We start from the raw sequence: 22,364 nt of genomic DNA on the forward strand, positions 1-22,364 counted from the left end.
ACGTCCATATATGTCTAATTGTCTATACGTATCATGCTAAGGTTGGGTGTTTAATTAGTCCCACGAGTCGCTTAAACAGATTTGAAATCAAATCGAAACCAAACCAATTTTTTTAAGAAATAAACAGTTCGTGTGTTTTTGAAACCAAAAGAAGTCAAACAGAAAGAAAAAAAAAACAAAACACTAGGTACTTTTATTTGGATGTTTATTTTTTATTCAAAATGAGTCAAAATTTAGTAATTATAACCAACCGAAACCCAAAAAAATGTCCATTCAATTTTCTAAACCAAGTAATTCCCCAAAATTAATTGAACTTTTCAATCTAAAGTCTAAACGGAGCCCAAAAAATGCATGGGCATGTAGCAGAAAAAAATGAATCGTATATGTAAGATTTAATGATTTATTTTATATGTTATATGTTCTTTTTTAAGAAAGGGTTCATAATTTATATAAATTGTGTTAGAAAAGTATTAGTGGTATTACCACCAAGGTGTACGGATATTTTGCGAACCGGTCTTGATTTCGAAGAAACCGGTAGGGACTTCCTTTGTCTTGAAGAACCTAAAGGACTTTAAAGGACACTGGTTCGCTACTTCTTTTGGAGCCACAAGCTCGATCTATGTTACCAATAAATAACCAGAACCAACCAATTTAATTGTTTCGTTATATAATTAAGTATGTAAATGGGATCAAATTGAATAATAATTCACGAACCTGGTGAGTATCTTCAAGATGATCAATCCAATCATGGATCATAAATTGAATCCAAGAAGCTGCAATCATATTGAACTGTTTTCCTGTGTCGACAAACTTTCTCCTTTCTAATAGTTTTGTCGCCACCACCATAGGATCTGGCCTCAATAACTTCAAAAAAAAAAAAAAATCTCAAAACAATATCCTTTTTTATATTACTATTTACTACTAATCAAATTAATAAAAGTAGTATAACGTCAAAACCATCTTTTTGCTGTACACATATAAACATGTAAGTCAAAGTTTACCTTTGTTTTCTGATCGACCGGAGGACAATTTCTTCCGAAGAAGCTATTTTGACTGCCGACGCCTTCATTAAACGGATCATTGAATTTTCCGTCAGCAGTACGGTACGGATAATTAGCAGGATCAAACCGGGTTCCAACCGGAGTTTGACCGACGTTGAGAAGATTGTATTCTTGGTGAAGATGCCTACGTATTTCAAGATAGGCTAAACCCAAGAACACCGGAAGCTTGTGCCATGGAACCATCTTATCCACTCCATGCACGATCTTCACCATGTAAACATCGCATCAACAATTTTTCACAATACTTCAAAAAATACTTATATGTGTAAACCATCCAAACTTAATGTGTCACTAGGAAATAATCGTGAGATTATCTTACATATATCAAAAACCTCGAATTACCGAAAGCAACAACAAAAAAATAATAATAATAGTAATAATAATTTTGCGTGATAATTAAAAGAAATATTCATAACAATTTAAATTCATTCAGTTCCATATTTTTTGTGTGTGTTGATGTGATTCTACGTGCAGTATATGTTAAAGTTGAGTTACAGCTTACAAGAAGTAGGAAACGATCGAGGAGGGACATTCTTGAATAAATCTCACGGAAGTCTTCGTGGATAAATTTAAGCAAAATAGAAGAGATTAGAGAAATGATTATTTTCATCCTTTAAAACGTAACAAGAGAAATGTTTAAATAGAGTTGTAAGAATTTAAAGCAAAACAGAAGAGATTAGAGAAGTGATAACTTTCATCCTTGGTGTTGATCAATTGTCTATTTATAAGCATAAACCATGAGACAGAAGAATATTCAAATGCATACACTAATTAAAAATCAAATTAAGTTTATTTTTTTGTCCTACTGTATTCTTTGTCTTATCATCATTATTTTATTGTTATTATGATTTTAATAATGTGACTCATTAACTTTGTATCATTGTAATTTATATATGCCATAGTTTTGAGAGTTTTACACTGGGAAATTAGATAATGGTCATCTAAAATGTAAGTTAACTTGAACTCAAATAAGTTGTGGAACATTCTTTTGGGGGGAAAGAACCCAAAAAAAACATGTGCGATGTTTTCTTTGCTAAAAAAGTAAATATTTTATTAAAAATGAATAGAGTTTAGGATTACAGACTTTACAGTCCAGATTATAAACCTAAAATGGTTCCATGACCAAAAAGAAAAGTAAAAATTTGGAAGCATAAGTCAGAAAACACAGGCGCACAGCCCATCCACTCAACATAATTAAGCACATGAGCAAATGGAGTTAGACGAAGTGATGACGTTTTTGAAATTCTCCTCATAATAGGTGCTCGAGAGGAGGGGCGAATGCAAATTGTAGAGGCCTTAATACGAAAACTCACAGCATGGACTTAATACAAATATGTACGATATAGTGGTCACTTGATCGGTTGATCCAAAACTAACAATATCGTTCTAGTAATAGAGTTGAAATGGACTTGCAGAATCTATCAACTACATTGTTGTGAACTAGAGTCAAAATATAATATAAACCGGTCCTTTAACCGTAAACAAGAATAACCCTAGTCCCATATCACTGTTGGACCTAGCTCGACTAGGCTCGTAGCATTCTTCTTTATTTTTTGTGTCGGTTCATTTTATTAACTCATACTGTTCTTAGTTGGGTATAGTATATTTAGCTAAACAAAATCAAAGTTTAATTAAAAGGTTGCCATTCAAAATAATGATCCATTAAAATAATTTTTATACACCCATCATGATCATGCCGGTAGGTGTTGGGATATATTATTTATTATTTTATTTTTCCGTAGAGAAAATAGATAAGAAAACGTCCGAATCTTTGATTCTCATCAGATATGTACACGTTTGTTTTTATAATATATATAGACGAACCAAATGTCAAAATGTCTTGAATTAAATGTTAAAACAATACCATTCTTGCTAATATCCGTGCATGCTACTCAAAATTAATAGTATAAAATGTAAAATTTATACATTTCAACGTCACAAAGATTAGTTGACAAAAAAAAAATGAATATCTATTTTGGGTTGCTTAAGTTGAACGACTTAACAGGTTGAGAATTCCAAATTTAGAAGTTTATGATTTATTGATTTCATAATAACAAAAGTCATACAAGTAAACTCTTCGACTAGGGTTAATTCTTTTTGTGTGTGTGTTTTTCGATCAATATTTTATCGACAAGTATGGCGTCTATTTAAATATTATATCTAAGAAAACTTCAAAATCAGATGAAGCCATGAAGGGGTGCCAAAACGAAAGGGTAATGCTAAACTGGCCACATACCTGAAAAATAATTTCTCGCCTATACTTCAAGATTATTCGGTTCCAGCTCCTAATATGACATAGATATATGAGATAATGTTCAATTATGATATTTCGTTTTAAATAATAGAGTTTTATGAATGGAAACCAAATTATACGTGGTAGATTTGATCCATTTTAAAAATAATATACGTTGTAACTGGATTTGATTCATTTTAAAAATAATATACGTTGTAACTGGAATTAATCCAATAAAAAGACAAATAATAATTACAATTTGTAGGAAATCTGTCTTGTATATATGAGCTGCCCTAAGTTGACATTGTACTCCATATCATACTACTATATATATTGATTTATCTTGCATACTTTGATTTGCGACCTTACTCTATTAATTTCATTTTTAATGGATAATTGAAAATAAATGTAATACTTTTTGCAAGTATTTATTCGTTTTTTTTGTTCGAGCAAAGATAAGCTAAAAATTAGATAGTATCAGCAAATGACAATTATTTAGATGTTTGTTAATATCTTGAAGGTAACTAAGGTCTTCAAATAAAATGTCTGGTACCCTTTTTGAGTTAAACTCGCTTCTTCAGATTAAGTTGTAATGACTTATCTATTTGAGTTCATTTGTAAGAACACACGTTGTATTTTATTTGCATGAGTGAGAAACACACGTTCGTTTCAGCTATTTACGCATCTTCATTCGACTAATATGAAAAACTGTAATAAAAAAAAAATCATCCACGGGTTACGGTGCTAGGGGGTGACTAGAAACAACATCAAGGAAGGAATGGGTGAAAGTGCTTTATGATGTGTGTGATTTCTTGTACCCATACTGTTACTATAGATTCCTTTCAAAAGTTCAACCTTTTCTAAATTTATAGGATAAGCACGATCAAATCAACTAGAAGAAAGAACACATCAGAAAAGAAGAACAAAAAAGAAGAGAAAACAAAAAACAGAAAACTTCACCAAAATAAGAATGGTGGTACAATCATAGTTTGTTAGACAAAGAAATACAGAGAGTAGTGGTTTGGTACATCAAGAATTCTATAAAAGGCCAAGGAGGATGCTGAACAAGCGATCCCATAAAAAGCAGAACAAGACGAGTCATGGTAACCAACCTCTTACACGACTTTTCCTAATTCAAATCATATTAACCTAATCATGATGTTACACTAATTCTTACACGCTTTGCCTTCATCCAAATCCTATGAACCTCTAAATCCTGATGCTACACACTAGTTTGAATGTTAATAAGATGTTACTTTGTTTTCAAACAAGTTATATTGATTCACCAAAAAAACAAGTTATATAGATTATTTACTATTACTTTTTTCATGCCAAAAAGCAATATGATATCTTACTTTACATTTATTCCATTTATATTAATGTCCACTATATATATAGGTTTGGCGGCTCATACAGTCGTCAAATTTATATAATTCATGTGCTATATTTGTTTAATTTTAAATCAGAACTACAAGTTCATGTGCTTTTAGGGCATCGTTGCCGTTGCCGTTGCCGCTTGGTTTGGGCTCATAGTTTTATTAGGTTTGGCCTTTTTAATTTTGTTAAGTTGGTTATTGTTATTGGGTTTTGCCTTATAAATCTATACTAAATAGAAGTATGAACTATAAGCTTCTTAAGGTGTCCATATAGGATTTTAAACAACCAATAGAGATTAGCAATCTCAGTAATTAACAATTTTTTAAATTTCCAAAATTTTCTATATTAAGAATTATTTTAAAGAACCTATTAGGATTTGACATATCATTTATTAACATTTTCTAAGTTTCCAGAATTTTAGATTTATGGAAATAAAAGAACTATATACAACATCCCATATTGACTAAAAATTATTTAGTGTAACATCCGTGAACCAGAATCCCGGTTTGAGAGTTGCATCGGTCGATGCAGATGGTGCATCGGTCGATGCATGTTCAATTCTGTGCGTTTTGACTTAAGTCAAACGCTGCGTTTTGGGGTTAAGGAAAACCCTTAGATGCGAGTTTTGTCTCATTCGTGGTGGTGTGGCCGTTTTTGAGAAAAAGAAAGAGAGAAAAAGCTTTGTGAGAGTTCTTGAGCGTTTTTGGGAGATTCTTGGAGGTTGGTGACATTTCTTGGTGAGATCTGAAACAACCCGACCCCCTTTTTTTTTTTTAACAATTAAATACAATGTATAATTAAGCATCCCATACTACTTAATTAACCAACCTAAATCACAACTCAACATTAAACCAGCAATAACATTAAGCACAGCGGAAACATAACAATAATACAAAACCAACAACATCATCAATACAATAACATTCCTAACCATTCTATCCGGCAACCTAACATAACACTAACCAAGGTTCCAACAACATAACCAACAAATCCAATAACACACAAACGAGACCCTAGATCATCCTCCTCCTCATTGCCATGATTCCACGTCACAAACCTGCACACCACAAACAACAATTGAGATGCGTAAGTATTATCACAAATACTTAGTGAGGCAATCCTCCCATCTACTGGGCTATACATACAAGCAACTGAGATTCCAATGCTTAACAAATGACAACCAAACACAACAAACCAGGAAAAATCACGAAACAAGCAACTTGGTGTCGACCGACACCAGAGAGGTGTCGATCGACACTGACCAAACATCATGTCGACCGACACCTAACTGGTGTCGATCGACACTCCCTTCGCAGACGCGAACTGCACGAATCCGAACGACGAACCTCCGTTTCCAATCATCTCCAATCCGTTCCAACCTCACCCAAAACCTTCAGGAACCTATAAGAACCATAACACAACCACCACAAGCAAGAACAACACCACTAACACAACCAATCAAGCAAGAACAACACCACAAAGCACCACCAATCAAGCAAGAACAACAAAGGATTCTCAGGCTTAGATAAGCCATGGTCATGCACTCACCTTATCAACTGATTATAACAACCAATACAACCAGTTGAGACCCTCCTAACGTCTGAAACAGCCCAGAAACGCCCTACAACAAGCCACACAACCAAAAACGACTTATAACAAAACTGGACAGAAACATCAGAAAAGAACAGTCTCAAAGACGAAACCCTAAAATTAAAACAAACCGTTAACTATCAAATCGCTCCGGTGAAAAGCTACCCCTAGACGTCACGAAGCTTCCCACAAAATTTCAGCACGATCAGGCACCACACGAGACCACGATCTCAGTTACAATCTCCGATGGTCCCAACTCGCGTCTGAGAAAACGTGTCTCACGAAACTGCCAATAACTCATCGAGTTTAAATCCAAATCTACTTCTGTAAAAAGACGAATGACGATGAAAGACTTGGGAATAAACCTGCCAAATTTCATTACCTTTGAGAACGAGTTGATATGCCGAAACTGTTTCCTCCCAAACCCTAACGATTCTGATCTTTCTCCTTTAATCTCCTTCACACCACAATAAGCTCTCTCCTCTCTCTCTATCTCTGAAAACGGCGACAAGACACCCTAAAAACCTTAATTTGTCGTTTCTCCACTTATAACACGATTTAGGGATTTTCCTTGAACCAAACCGAACCAAACAGCAATTAAAACGAACCGGACCAAACCAGAAAACATGGTGTCGATCGATACACTAAGGGTGTCGATCGACACCCACACCAAAACCTTAAAAATTGGTTCGCGGATGTTACAAGATCTGTAGCTGGGATCGTTGTAGGAGCTTCCTAGAGGCTTGTTCTTGCTTGCTAGAGGTTCAGATTCTTCTGTGGCAAAGGTAAGTGCATGACCATGGCTTATCTAAGCTAGAGATCTCTCTGATTTGCTTGTTATGTGTTGTTAGGCTGGTTAGATTGTTAGTTGGGACGTTGGGAAGCTTTCTTGTGGCTTGGGATCGAGTTTTCGTGGTTGCAGGAACGAAGATCCGGCGAGAAGCTTCGGAGGAAAACGATGCTCGGCATTGCATCGGTCGATGCACTTTGTGCGTCGGTCGATGCAGATGTGAGGATGGCGCGTAAACTCTAGGGTTTTCGTGTTATGTCGAGCATGCGTCGGTCGATGCATATCTTGCATCGGTCGATGCAAGTTAACATTGCATCGGTCGACGCAGATCTTGCGTCAGTCGACGCAACCTCCACCTGGTGTCGGTCGATGCATGTTGGTATCGGTCGATGCAGAGTCCTGGTTTGTTATTGTTGATTGTTGAATGTTGTTTGATGGTTAGAGATGTCTCTATTGCTTGTGTGTATAGCCCAGTAGATGGGAGGATTGCCTTACTGAGTGTTTATAAAATACTCATGCATTGCAATATGTGTTTGTGGTGCAGGTAAAGGCAAAGTGTGATCGTGGAATCAAGGCAATGAAGAGGAGGATGTTCTAGAGACTCGGTTTTATGTTGTCTGGCATTGCTAGGTTGCTAGAGTTGAATCATTAGAACATTGCTAGGTTGCTGGTTCTATGATTCCTGTTGTTTTGGATATTGATTATGTTGGAATATGGTTATATTTTATTATTGGATTATTATTGAATATTGGTTGGTTATTTCCGCTGTTGAATGTGTTTGTGGTTAGGTGGCTAGTGGGTATGGGACCACTAGTTGTAGTTTATTTTATTATATTATATTTATTATTTATTATTTTTTTTTAAAAAGGGTCGGTCGTTTCATTTAGACAATGGTTCAGAACAAATATAAATAAGATTAATATGCTTCCAACAATGAATGAGCAGGAAAACTTGATTTATCAGGCGTCCAAGTTTAGAAGATTTATTCGGTTTGATCCAGTTTTTTATTTGATCAAATTAAAACTTTAAAAGGTTTCAAAAAATATTATAATATTTAAAAATTTTAAAAGTTTAAATATTATAAAATATTGAAACTTTCAAAAGTTCTTAGCTTTTAAAAGATTTTAAATACTATAATTTATAAATTTTAATATTTTAACATATTATAAATATTGAAACTTATAAAAGGTTCAAATATTATATTTCAAAACCTTTTAAAAGTTTAAAATTTTATAAATATTGAAACTTTTAAAATTTTTAGCTTTAAAAAGGTTTCAAAATATTATAATTTATAAATTTTAAAAATTTCTTAGCTTTTAAATGGTTTTAAGAGAACTATAATTTATAAAGTTTAATATATTATAAATATTGAAACTTTTAAAAGATTCAAATATTAAAAATATTTAAACTTCATAGAATATTTTAAAATATTACAATTACTTAACCTCCATAAAAATTTTAAAATATTATATCTATACTAATAAAAAGTTGAAGCTATAAACTCCTAAAGGTGTCCATAGAGGATTTAAAACAACCAATAAGAATTAGATATTTCACTAATTAACATTTATGGAAATATAGTAGCAATCTATATTATTAAGATTTTTTTAGAAAAAAAAAGTAAAATCTATAGAAATAAAAAAAATATGTACAACGTTCCACATCGGCTAAATAACACCCAACCCTATTTTGAAACATATATATAATCTTGTGAGGAGGTTAATAAGTAATAACACTATTAAATATTACATTATCGTAACATCAATTAAATAAATATTATGTTTAAAATCTGTACTAAATAAAAGTAGGAGCTATAAGCTCCTCAAGAGAGTTCAAAAAAAAAAAAAAAAACTCCTCAAGCCGTCCACATAGGATTTTAAACAACCAATAGGGATTAGCCATCTCAGTAATTAACAATTTTTTAAATTTCCAGAATTTCCTATATTAAGATTTATTTTAAAGAACCTATCATGATTTGACATGTCATTCATTAACATTTTTTAAATTTGTAGAATTTTTTTGAAATTTTTTTTTTGAAATTTATGGAAATAAAAGAACTATGTAGAGTACCCCACATCGGCTAGAAAAGATTTAGACAATGGTTCAGAACCAGTATAAATAAGATTAATATGCTTCCAACAACGAATGAGCAGAAAAGCTTGATTTATCAGGCGTCCAAGTTTAAAAGTTTTATTCGGATTGATCCGGTTTTTTATTTGATCAAATTAAAACTTTAAAAAGTTTTTAAAAAAATATTATAATATTTAAAATTTTTAAAAGTTTAAATATTATAAATATTAAAACTTTTAAATGTTCTTAGCTTTTAAAAAGTTTTTAAATATTATAATTTTAAAATTTTAAAAGTTTAAAATATTAAATCAAGCTTTCCTGCTCATTCCAACAACGAATGAGCAGGAAAGCTTGATTTATCAGGCGTCCAAATTTAAAAGTTTTATTCGGTTTGATCCGGTTTTTTATTTGATCAAATTAAATCTTTAAAAAGTTAAAAAAAAATATTATAATATTTAAAAATTTTAAAAGTTTTAATATTTGTTCTTAGCTTTTAAAAAGTTATTAAATATTATAATTCTAAAATTTTGAAAAAGTTTAAAATATTAAAAATATTAAAACTTTTTGAAAGGTTCAAATATTATATCTGAAAACCTTTTAAAAGTTTAAAATACTATAAATATTTATGTAAAACATAAATTATCTTATTTATCTACGTTTGTGCTTTTTATTTCTTATGAGCTATACAACATATTTTTGTGTATGATTTTATAGATGAGTTGATATTTTTTCATTAATTGTTTATTTTTGGATCTAAGGAAGAAGGATTGACATCGCAAGACCTTAATTTGATGTTTAAGTCAAGTTTTGGGGTTTAAAGAAGAAAGATGGCCGACAAACACACATGTTTTATTAGCTATACATAGGCATGACCAGGGTTACGGTTGTCACGGTTATGGTTTATTAACCATTGGTTATGGTTAGAAATTTTGTTTAACCTTAACCATAACTATTTAATAAACGGTCAAAAGGTTACGTTTAAATACGGTTCCGGTTCAAGCGGTTACGATTATATACGGTTATGGTTATTTGAGAATATGATACAGTTGATATTATTTGATGATATAACATAATTGATATTATTTATTTATAATTAATATGTTTTTATAGTGTACTCATATTTCTATATATCATATGATTCATATTAAATAAATTATTATTAGTATATTTTATTATGTTTTTGAAATATTATAAACAAAGTAAGGATTTTGGTTGGAGAAGATTCTAAACGTGTGGATCTAACCAAATAAGTATATGGATAAAATTATCAATAATTGGATGCATGTGTTGACTATGCTGCTCTTCATGAATTTCAAAAATTTTATGAGAAAAGAAATAATTTTGTTCTTAGAGTTTGATGGGTTAACAAGTTGTGTGGTAGTCTAAAAAAAGGTTTTTCAGTGGAAGAATGTGAAGAAGTTGACGAAGAAGAAGAAGAAAAAGAGTATAACGAAGAACCAGACGGTAAAAGTAACAATGAAAATTACCACAAATTTTGACAATGGAAATGATAATATTAATATAATTTTTTTATACGATAATATTTTATTACCGTCATCAGTCATATATAATTTTCATCAAAATATATCAAATAAACCCACGCGTAGCATGGGTTCAAAATCTAGTCTATACTAATAAAAGTAGAAGCTATAAGCTCCTAAGGCTGTCCACCTAGGATTTAAAACATCTAATCGGAATTCGACATGTTACTAATTAACATTTTTTAAATTTCCAGAATTTTCTATATTAAGATATTTTTTAAACGACCAATCGCGGTCAGACAGCTCAATATTTAACATTTTTGAAATAATGTTAAATTTCTATATTAAAATATTGATAAATAAGTGTATTTATAACTTCCCACATCAGCTAGAAAAAATTAGACAACGGCTAAGAACCATTATAAATAAGTCTAATATGCTTCCAACTACGAATGAGCATGAAGCTTGATTTATCAGGCGTCCAAATAATTTTAAAAGTTTAAAATATTATAATTTTTGAAACTTTTAAAAGTTCAAATATTATAAATATTTAAACTTTATAGAAATATTTAAACTTTATAGGATGTTTAAAAATATTATAAATACCTCCAAAGAAAGTTTAAAATATTATAAATATTTAAATTCTATAAGAAGTTTAAGTATTGTTAATATTTAACTCTAACAATTTTTAAAAAGTTCAAATATTATAAATATTTAAACTTTATGGGATGTTTAAAAATATTAAAAATATTAAAAACATTCAATCAAGATTCGACATGTCATTAATTAACATTTTTTAAATTTCTAGAATTTTCTATATTAAACGACCAATTGAGATCAGACAACTCAATATTTAACATTTTTGAAATTATGTTAAATTTCATATTATAAATACATATAAATAAGTGTATTTACAACGTCCCACATTAGCTAGAAAATTTTAGACAATGACAGAGAACCATTATAAATAAGACTAATATGCTTCCAACTACGAATGAGCAGGAAGCTTGATTTATCAGGCGTCCAAATTTAAAAATTTTAAAAGTTTAAAATATTATAATTATTGAAACTTTTAAAAGTTCAAATATTATAAATATTTAAACTTTCTAGAAATATTTAAACTTTATAGGATGTTTAAAAATATTATAAATACCTCCAAAGAAAGTTTAAAATATTACAAATATTTAAACTCTATAAGAAGTTTAAGTATTGTTAATATTTAACTCTAACAATTTTTAAAAAGTTCAAATATTATAAATATTTAAACTTTATGGGATGTTTAAAAATATTAAAAATATTAAAAACATTCAATCGGAATTCAACATGTCATTCATTAACATTTCTTAAATTTGTAGAATTTTCTATATTAAACGACCAATTGAGATCAGACAACTCAATATTTAACATTTTTGAAATTATGTTAAATTTATATATTATAAATACTTATAAATAAGTGTATTTACAACGTCCCACATTAGCTAGAAAATTTTAGACAATGACAGAAAACCACTATAAATAAGACTAATATGCTTCCAACTACGAATGAGCAGGAAGCTTGATTTATCAGGCGTCCAAATTTAAAAATTTTAAAAGTTTAAATTATTATAATTATTGAAACTTTTAAAAGTTCAAATATTATAAATATTTAAACTTTCTAGAAATATTTAAACTTTATAGGATGTTTAAAAATATTATAAATTCCTCCAAAGAAAGTTTAAAATATTATAAATATTTAAACTCTATAAGAAGTTTAAGTATTGTTAATATTTAACTCTAACAATTTTTAAAAAGTTCAAATATTATAAATATTTAAACCTGATGGGATGTTTAAAAATATTAAAAACATTCAATCGGGATTTGACATATCATTCATTAACATTTTTTAAATTTCTAGAATTTTCTATATTAAACGACCAATTGAGATCATACAACTCAATATTTAACATTTTTGAAATTATGTTAAATTTCTATATTATAAATACTTATAAATAAGTGTATTTACAACATCCCACATTGGCTAGAAAATTTTAGACAATGACAAGAACCATTATCAATAAGACTAATATGCTTCCAACTATGAATGAGCAGGAAGCTTGATTTATCATTCGTCCAAATTTAAAAATTTTAAAAGTTTAAAATATTATAATTAATAAAAAATTTTAAAAAAATATTATAAATATTTAAACTTTATAGGATGTTTAAAAATATTATAAATACCTCCATTAAAAGTTTAAAATATTATAAATATTTAACTCTATAAGAAGTTTAAGTATTATTAATATTTAACTCTCAAAAATTTAAAACATGTTCTTATGTATGACTTTATAGATGATTTGATATTGTTTCTGTAAAATTATCTTTTGGGTCAAAGGAAGAAGGATTGACATCGTAAGATCTTGATTTGATGTTGTTTGAGTTAATTTATGAGGTTAAAGAAGAAGAATCGATGACAAGCACACATGTTTTATCAGCTATACATGTGTTCATATTACTCTGTACAAGTAATTTACAATTTTGTAGTATTAAGGATTTTGGTTTGAAAAGTTTCAATATGTGTGGATATAAAACCGAGTAAGTATACAGGTGAAAGTATCAATAATTGGGTGCATGTAGTGACTAAGCTGGTCCGTAAAACTGCACAAATTTTACGAGACAAGAGGCAATGATTTTGGTATTAGAGTTTGATGGGTTAACAAGTTGTGTGGTAGTCTAAAAAAAAAGGTTATAATGGAAGAATGTGATTGATGGGTTAACAAGTTGTGTGGTAGTCTAAAAAAGAGGTTATAATGGAAGAATGTGAGGAAGCTGATGAGGAAGAGGAAGAAGAAGAGTATAATGAAAAACCGGACGGTAAAAAATAACGATGAAATTTATCATAAAAATTTGACAATAAAAATGATGAGAAAGAATGAAGAGTAAGAAAACAGTGAAAAATAAATCACGAAGACATAGATGGTGGTGGCCAATTAAATATGAGAAAAAATATTAATTCATGATTATAAAAATGTTTTGTTTGTCTGATGGTCAAAGAAACGGTTTAGGATATGCTAGGTCACCAGTGTCGATCCGCCTCGCCTGGACGTTCAATTAATTTCATGATTCTTTTGATCAGATTTGATTTTTAGTTTTTTGAAAGTAAAATTTTCATCAATCAATTGTAATTTAAAATTTTATATAAGCTAATATTTCTTAACTGTCATCAATCATATATAATTTTTATTAAAATATATCAAATAAACCAACGCGTAGCGTGAATTCAAAACCTAGTAACTTAAAAAAAAAATGAATTAGAAAAGTTTTGGTGTACAATTTCAAAACATAAATGTTAGTAAATAACCAATCCAAACAAACGGATTTCCTAAGTAACCCGAACCAAATTTTGATGGAAAATCGGTATTTTCATACCCCAGTTAAAAGGGTATGTTGAATTCCTACCCCAACTTTGACATTGAGCAAAACCATACATTATGTTCAATAATATTCAAATTCACGACACCAACTTGTGAAACTGTGTTGAATCATACACAAGCCGTTAACGGCTGCTTACGTGGAAGCCACGTAAGAAACGACGTCGTTTTGAGAAACAAAAGAAAGGGCTTGTTTTGGCTAAAACGACGTCGTTTCTATCTTCTTCTTCCTCTTTTCTTTCTTTCCCGAATCACGTTTCATTGGTAAATCTCGACTCTTGAGGTTTTCATAATTTAGGGGTTTTCTCATTTGAGAGAACATAACAATGTTGACGACGTTGAATCCTTGGTCGATGACGTTGCTGCTTTCCCCGTAGACGGTGAACTTATCGTCGTGTGCTGCGCTGTTATGGCTGTATCTCCGAAACGAGTTTGTTACGACGTTTCCGTCTTTGGAGTTGTTCTTGAATGAGTCATCTCCTTTGGGACGACCGCTGCTGTAGTTAGTGAAGTTCTTTTGGTCGTAAGTGGAGAACTTGACGCCTTCGTCGTGTTTCTCGAGACTGTTCCTAAATCGGGAAAACAGAAGATGTTAGCGCCAGAGCAGAAATCGGGAAACCGAGTCGGGAGCGAGTTGGTGGCGGCGAGTTTGGAGAAAGTGGCTGAGTCGATGGCGTTGAGTGACGAGGTTTTGAAGATTAAAAACTCCGATCTGGGAGATTCGCTACGGATCTCTTTGTTCCAGTAACTGACTATAGATGCTTTAGGTGTGAATGGATTCTGCTCCGCCGAGAAACCGCCGCCGATTAAACGTCCTCCGACGATAACAACCTGCATTGCCAACAAAAAACCACGCTAATTAATTTAACACTCGATTCAGGAAAGAAAGAAAAGAAGAAGAAGAAGATAGAAACGACGTCGTTTTAGCCAAAACAAGTCATTTCTTTTGTTTCTCAAAACGACGTTGTTTCTTACGTGGCTTCCACGTAAGCAGTCGTTGACGACTTGTGTATGATTCAACACAGTTTCATAAGTTGGTGTCGTGAATTTGAATATTATTGAACATAATGTATGGATTTGCTTAATGTCAAAATTGGAGTAGGAATTCAACATACCCCCTTAGCTGGGGTATGAAAATATCAATTTTCCAATTTAGATTCCTGTCTATTCTGCCTAATACTGAATAATTCGATTTGAACAACTCGATTAGTATAAATTTAGGTAACACAAAACGATTTAGAAAATGACAACCTAAATCTCGAGATGGGTGGGGCTTGTAGCTCAGAGGATTAGAGTCAAAACGTCCACGACTACTATTTATGGTTAGGATAATTTATTTTTGTGCTATTAAGAACAAAAACAAGAAACTGTACTTTCACAATATTAATTGTTGTAGAATTACTTAGAAAGAGGCTATTTACTTTTAAATACATAGCTAATGACATTAAATATATTTTTTTATTATTAAAAAAAAGGTGCAAGATAGATTTTAATTTTATGTCCAACGAGTGTTGAGGGATAATCTCAGAAGTCCCTAAATTTTTTTGACAAATCTCCTATCTCCTTCTCTATTCTTCATACCCTTACCTTTTTTAATAAGAGGTGGTGAGATGATTTTAGCCTTCTAGTTTCATTGATTTAAATTAATTTTTTTAAATAAAAAAATAAACCCAGCTGCTCTTTCAATTCAAGAAACCGACCTGGTTACTAACCTCTCAACCCAGCCGCCGGCGATTCTTCCGTTGTCAGAGCTCCTACTGCTGTCGTTCTTCACCAACTCAAGTTTAATCAAGTTGTTCTTCAAAATGCAGGTGCGTTACTTCACATTAAAGTAGCTTTTGGTTGAATTTGTTTTTGATTTGTAAATTTAGAAATTCAATTGGATTTAGATCGAAGAAAGCTTAGCACATTGGATGTTTTACAAAGGTTTAGGGGTCGATTGAGCTATCTATTAGATAAGAAAGGGATTTGGCTTTCGATTTCAGTGAATTAAGGAGATTAGAACTCGTTTACCATTCGATTCGATTCTGATACGAGAGAGAGAAGGTGGTGAAACTGGTAATACTGGTATATTTAGTAAAACTAGTAATACTGATTCATATAGCACAACTAGTAAAACTAGTAGTAGTACTAATTTAGATTTTTTTTATTGGTTGGTTTGGAAGGATACAATATGTGAGAACGTTAGCCTACATTTTAAACTTGAAGGTCGCATGTATAGTATAATGTTCAATAGGAATATAACATTGTTGATGTTAAAAGCAAGGATACAGAGGAAGCTTAGGTTTGTTGAAAGTAACGTTCAGTTGCAGCTGAGCTACAAGCCACTACTGGTAGAAACATTGGAGCATTGTGAGCTTAATGATGATGAGGATGTTAATGTTTATCTAGACTCCGTTAATTATGAGAAGCAAAGATGTCTGTTGTTTGTGAATGTCATCCCTTCCGAGCCTCAGCCTGAGCAAGTTCCCATAGTGCTCATAGTGCCCACAGTGCCCACAGTGCCCACAGTGCCCATAGTAGACCAAAGTTCTGTTGGTATGAACTTTGAAAACCCAACATGCGAAGGATGGTGAAATCGGACCTAACACCATTGTTGTCTACGTAGGCAAAGAAAAGGCTGTAGAGGGTGATTCTAATAAAGAGGGTGAAGTTGTATCATGTGATGAAGGTGATGAATATACTGAGTCACGCCCTGTTGTAGAACCGTGTAAGTATATTGAACCATGGGATGATGGTTTGGGTCTGACTAAACTTCAAGAATTTCCAAACAAGAAGGCATTGCAAGATGTGGTGGATAGAGCTTCATTCGCTAACTGTTTTAGTTTTGAAATAGTAAAGTCGGACAAGGTGTGTTATGTGCTCAAATGTCCTAAAGAAGGATGTAACTGGGGTTTACGAGGTGGTAGGATTCGAGATACAAATATTTTCTCGATTAGAATGCACAACAAGATGCATACATGCTCTCGGACTAGTCAAAGTTCAAGCAACAGTAAGAGACAAGGCACTCCACAATTAGTTGCTTCTCTTTTACATGGTGATTATCCAGGGCAAATGGAAACTCCACCTCCGAAAATTATCATGGATCTTGTCAAGACAAAATTAGGTGTTGATATATTATATTCCACGGCATTGAGAGAGAAAATTCAAGCTGTTACTTATTTGAAAGGTAGCCCAGAAGAAAGCTACAAGATGCTGCGATGTTATCTGCACATGTTAGAGAAGGTTAATCATGGTACAAGATCATATGTGCATTGCAATGAGAATAAGAAATTCATGTACTTGTTCATAGCTTTGGGAGCTAGCGTTGAAGGATTTAAAGTCATGAGGAAAGTTATAACTATGGATGCAACTTTTCTAAAGAACGGATATAAGGGTGTTCTTGTTTTTGCGTCGGCTCAAGATCCTAACCGTCACCATTATCCCTTGGCGTTTGGTGTTCTTGATGGTGAGAATGATGCAAGTTGGAATTGGTTTTTAGAGATGTTGAAAACCGTTGTTGGGATTCTTCTGAAATAGTATTTATGACTGACAGAAATACAAGTCTCATAAAAGCTATAGCTAATGTGTATCCTCTGACTCATCATGGTTTTTGTATATGGCATTTATCCCAAAATGTGAAAGGTTATGCTCGTAACGTCAAAAAAGACGTTGTTGCATGGAGATTCATGGAGTGTAGTAGGTTTTACATAGTGGATGAAATCAACATTGCTTACGCTTCTTTTACGACAAGATATCCTTCTGCTGCCAAGTATCTTGAAGAATCAACCCACAAAGAAAGATGGGCAAGATGTGTTTTCCAGGAGATAGATACAACCTAAACATTAGCAACTGTGTTGAATCGATGAACAATGTATTTAAAGATGCAAGGAGGTACTCCTTGATACCCATGCTGGATGCAATACTTAAAAAATTCTCTGAATGGTTTAATGAACATCAGAAAGATGATGTGTATGGATCAGTCGCAAATAAATTGGTGCCTTTAGTGGAGAACTACTTACATGATTTATGGGCAACTGCTGAGAAACTAAAGGTGATAGAGCTAAATGGTTTCGAACTTGAATACAATGTCATTGACAGTGACAGAAAGCCTTATTTGGTGAAGTTGCGATTGAGAAGTTGCAGTTGCAGGTTTTTCAATATACAAAAGTATCCTTGTATGCATGCATTGGCGTCTTTCATTACATTCCAAAAATATGGAGGTAAGGATATCGAGTTACATGAGTTGTGTTCTAAGTATTATTGGACGGAGCTGTGGGCAATTGCATATTCCAGGACAATTTATTTAGTACCTGATAAGTCTCGATGGGATGTCCTAGATGAAGTCCAAGATATGCAGATAATTCCTCCGAATCGGAAAATAAAAAGGGGAAGAAAGAAAACAAAAAGGTATGCATCTGCTGGGGAAAAAACGACCAAAAACTCGACCTAGGACGCAGAATAAAAGGTGTCGGAGACAAGGACTTCAATGGTTGTTATTTGGAGATTCTTTGTAATGTTCATGTATCAACTGTGTTTGGTTTGACTACTCTCTACTTTTTTATGGCAGAACTCCCTCTTGAAACTTAATCTGAAACTTAATTTGAAGTCTATTAATGTTATCTTCTTTCAAAATATGTGTATATAAGAGAGTAAAACTGGCACAACTAAGATAAAACTGGTAAAAATGGTAAAATTGGTACTACTGAAAATAATAAAATTGGTACTACCTAAAACCAGTGTTGACAATACATATTGTATAAATGTTCTACATAGGTTTTTACTTTAAATGAATATTTTTCCAAAATATACTAATTTTAATTTATTTATGAAAGAATCCCAACAAGTGTTTCCTTACACTTTTAATGTCACTTTGTAAATAATAACCAAGTAAGGATGAAAAAGTTATAGAATTACAAGTTTTAACTTATGAAGTTGCAAAAAGCTTGTAATTGTATGTTAATTAAGTTTAATCAACTATAAAGCTAGAAAAAGTAATGCTAAGGTTTAGTATAACTAATTAAACTGAGAAACCTCTAAAGTACAACTATGTGCAAGTTTAGTGCAACTGCATTAATCAGTAAAACTGTGTGTGAACACGCAGTGTGAACGCACACATCTTTTACACGTGGCCAGAATTTCCTTTTTTCTTTCTTCACCACAGCCCGAAGATTTGTCTCAACTCAATCACTCTCATCCATTATCTTCTCTCTCTTCATGCTCATCCATTCATTCATTTTCTTCGAAACTGAAAGTCTTCTCTTCTCTCATCTTGAAAGTTGAATTCTAGATCTATAATTTCTCTCTTCTCAAACTATAGAACAATTTGAGGCCGACCCATACTATGCTGATCAGAAGAAGGCGAGGAAGTTAGAAGCGTTGCGACAAGCGATAGCCGATGGTGATTTGGGCATGCCTCGAATATGCCCATGTGGCGAACGAATCGTCGAAGAGATCTCTCCAACAGAAAAAGAGAAAAAGATATGGTTTACTTGCGTTAAGTATAAGGTAAATTGAATTAAATTAAATACAATTGAGAGATCTGAGTATGATGTATGTTCGTTGATATATTTTGCAGGATGATGGATTGCACAGGCGGAAAATATGGGCTGATGCAATTGAAGAAGAAACAAAAAGCTTAAGGAAGGATGTTGATAACCATTGGGAGAGATTGAGGGAATTCGAACCCCATCATACTCAGATCTATAATTTGCAGATGCAGCTTCAGGAGAAGAGTGACGAGATTGCCAAACTAAGGGAGGTGGTGGCGGAGCTTTCCAGTCGAGTCGATCTCCTTGATAAATTGTGTTATGATTGATATTATCTGAGTCGATCTTCTACGTTGGTTTAAAACTTGTTGAATCAGTTTCTTATCTTTTATATGAATTCTCTTGTTGAATCAGTTTCTTATCTTTTATATGACTTCTCTTGTTGAATCATGTTCTATATTTTTCTATGAATTCTCTAGTTTTGTTTAGTTTTACGTAGTTTTACCAAAAATACGAACGGCAAATCCAAGAAAATAACGTAGTTTTCCACAGTTTTACTAGTAATACCAATCGCAAATCCTTAAGAAAATAACATAGTTTTACATAGTTTTACTAGTAATACTAATTGCAAATCCAAGAAAATAACGTAGTTTTACATAGTTTTACTAGTACTACGATGACAAATCAAAGAAAATAGTTTTACTACTTCTTAAACCTTTTTCTCTTCGTCCCTCTTCCTCCTTCTTGTGAAGTACTCGGTTGCTCATCATCTACAGGCGCATGACGTGAAACCAAATATTGTTAACACCTTCTAGTATTACCAAGTATTATTATAGTATTACGAAGTATTACCTTTGATTTCTCTTGCTCGTTCACATATACTTCCAACGGTTCGATCCTTTTTTCAAGCCCATCAATCTTCGCCGAAATGTTACCGAACTGGGTTTTCATATCCTGCTTCATGGTGCTTAGAAGATCCACTAACTCAATAGTATTTTCTCTCGGTTGTTCATTGGCGTCTATTTCCTCATTCGCATCGTTTTGTCCTGAACGAGAAGCCACATCTGCTGTGTACATCTACTCCAAAAGTACAGGAAGTCCTCTACGAAGACGCCACATCCAACTGGCAACAACGATATCATGGGTATCATCTTCCTCAGCTTCTTCCATGATTAAATTGAGAAGAGGAATTTCTTCATCAATAGGAGGGATCACACTAGCAATTGCCTGTGTAAACGACCTACTTTAGATACATTACAAACCAATTTATTCAAATGATAAATAATTTTAGTTGTTAAGATAACTAACCATTGTTGTACCAAGTGTATCACCTATATCCATTAGAGGAAAACCTTTCTGACCGGTATTCTTAAATATCCTCCTGCACATCCTAGGACAACTTTCATTCACCTCAGGAATTTGGTCAATGTAAGTGTTCGCCAAAATTAGAACTGCCTCAAATAGTAAAAACTTCACAACACAAAAAAAAAACTAAAATCAGCTTCACTTATAAGAAATATCAACAATGAAAAGACTTCATATTTTAAACTAACTAACCTCCAATGGAATACAGAAACTTGGAACAGGCCATAACGCACCCTCTTTATGCACGACCCCGTTAAAATGCCTCATTGTATGGGTAATCTCTTTTAGCATGTTATTGAATGATAATCTCTCCCAAAGAAAAGACACACAAAAATCTAGATCATTCACTGCTCTTACAACAAAATCATCGATACCCGTAGCATCTTTCCCCGAGTCTTTTGTATGGCTTACAATGATGCTTCCTAAAAAGTAGAGAATCGCCATCTTCAACCTATCACGAGTACGACATGGTTGCATTACCATTAGCTTTTCCCTCACATCTGAAGTCTAACCTTTTTTCGTAAAAAATACTTCCTTCGAAACTCGTCACTGCCGGCTTCCTTGTAATCAAGTGGATAGCACCGACAATCTAATCCAGACATCAACGTGTGTTCTCTCATACCATAACAGATTGGAACACCATTCACAACAAACCATGCTTCCTTCTTTTTATCAATTTCTGCCGTTCGAAGAAAGAGCAACCACATTCCCATAAGCTTGTGGTTTGGGTCCCTTGGCATGTGGAAAATGTGCTTTAATTGTGGATGTTTCTCAAACCAATCCCTCTCAAAACTAGTCAGTGGATGCTCTAATCCGTCAAGCGTTGTCAAAGTTTCAAAAATATGACACCTTGATTTTCTTATTGTACTGACTAGGATTGAAGTGCATTCCTAAAGGTTGCATCGCTTCTGTTTCCTCCTCCGATTCCTGCAACAATATCAGTTTTACAAGAGTTCTACCGGTTATACACCAACTAGTTGTACCAGTTCTACTAGTTCTACACCACCTAGTTGTACCAGTTCTACTAGTTCTACACCCAATAGTTGTACCAGTTCTACTAGTTCTACACCCAATAGTTGCACCAGTTTCTACCAGTTCTACTAGATCGATTTCAAATTCCAATTCAATTCCGAATGACACAGACTAGTTGTACTTACACTTGCATCGTTGTTCTCCTCGTGCTCCCTCTCACTTTCGCTTGTACTCCTTCTCAAGTTACCTGCCGAGTTCGAACTTCCCTCCATATCTTCTTCTTCTTCTTCTCCTTCATCGTCTTTTTCTTCCCCTTCTTCTCCTTCATCGTTTTCTTCTTCCCCTTCATCATCTTTTTCTTCCCCTTCTTCACCTTCTTCTCCTTCATCGTTTTCTTCTTCCCCTTCATCGTTTCCTTCTTCCCCTTCATCGTTTCCTTCTTCTTCTCCATCGCTTGATTCCACAGAAGTAGATCTCTCGTTATCTCCTCCTTCTTCATCATCTTCTTCTCGATTACTTGATTCCGGAGTACCAAATTTTGCTTTCTCTC

General features: G+C 32.7%; 2 protein-coding genes, 2 long non-coding RNA genes and 1 pseudogene across 4 annotated transcripts; 2 read left to right on the plus strand and 3 right to left on the minus strand.

Moving 5' to 3' along the window:
• Positions 1-355: 355 nt before the first annotated feature.
• On the minus strand, positions 356-1,765 carry LOC147948706 (alpha-dioxygenase 1-like). Its single transcript, XM_087477201.1, has 4 exons — positions 1,564-1,765; positions 1,002-1,265; positions 715-864; positions 356-617 (listed from the first exon to the last, which is right to left on the minus strand). The coding sequence occupies exons 1-4, from the start codon at positions 1,669-1,671 to the stop codon at positions 480-482; spliced, it is 660 nt and encodes a 219-aa protein (XP_087333327.1). The 5' UTR covers positions 1,672-1,765; the 3' UTR covers positions 356-479.
• A 3,768-nt stretch (positions 1,766-5,533) lies between these two features.
• Positions 5,534-6,543, minus strand: LOC147948707 (uncharacterized). Its single transcript, XR_015573708.1, has 3 exons — positions 6,393-6,543; positions 6,220-6,292; positions 5,534-5,728 (listed from the first exon to the last, which is right to left on the minus strand). It is a non-coding gene; the product is annotated as an uncharacterized LOC147948707 (long non-coding RNA).
• Positions 6,544-13,626: 7,083 nt separating this feature from the next.
• Positions 13,627-14,849, minus strand: LOC147948708 (polygalacturonase 1 beta-like protein 3 pseudogene; annotated as a pseudogene).
• Positions 14,850-16,234: 1,385 nt separating this feature from the next.
• Positions 16,235-18,441, plus strand: LOC147948709 (uncharacterized). The gene is made up of 4 exons (XM_087468239.1): positions 16,235-16,547; positions 16,618-17,401; positions 17,491-17,794; positions 17,950-18,441. The coding sequence occupies exons 1-4, from the start codon at positions 16,235-16,237 to the stop codon at positions 18,439-18,441; spliced, it is 1,893 nt and encodes a 630-aa protein (XP_087324365.1).
• A 774-nt stretch (positions 18,442-19,215) lies between these two features.
• Positions 19,216-19,965, plus strand: LOC147948710 (uncharacterized). Its single transcript, XR_015573710.1, has 2 exons — positions 19,216-19,496; positions 19,567-19,965. It is a non-coding gene; the product is annotated as an uncharacterized LOC147948710 (long non-coding RNA).
• Positions 19,966-22,364: the final 2,399 nt, after the last annotated feature.

This window comes from Camelina sativa, chromosome 2 (assembly GCF_030686135.1).
Source record: "Camelina sativa cultivar CO46 ecotype springtype chromosome 2, ASM3068613v1".
NCBI classification, from domain to species: Eukaryota; Viridiplantae; Streptophyta; class Magnoliopsida; order Brassicales; family Brassicaceae; genus Camelina; species Camelina sativa.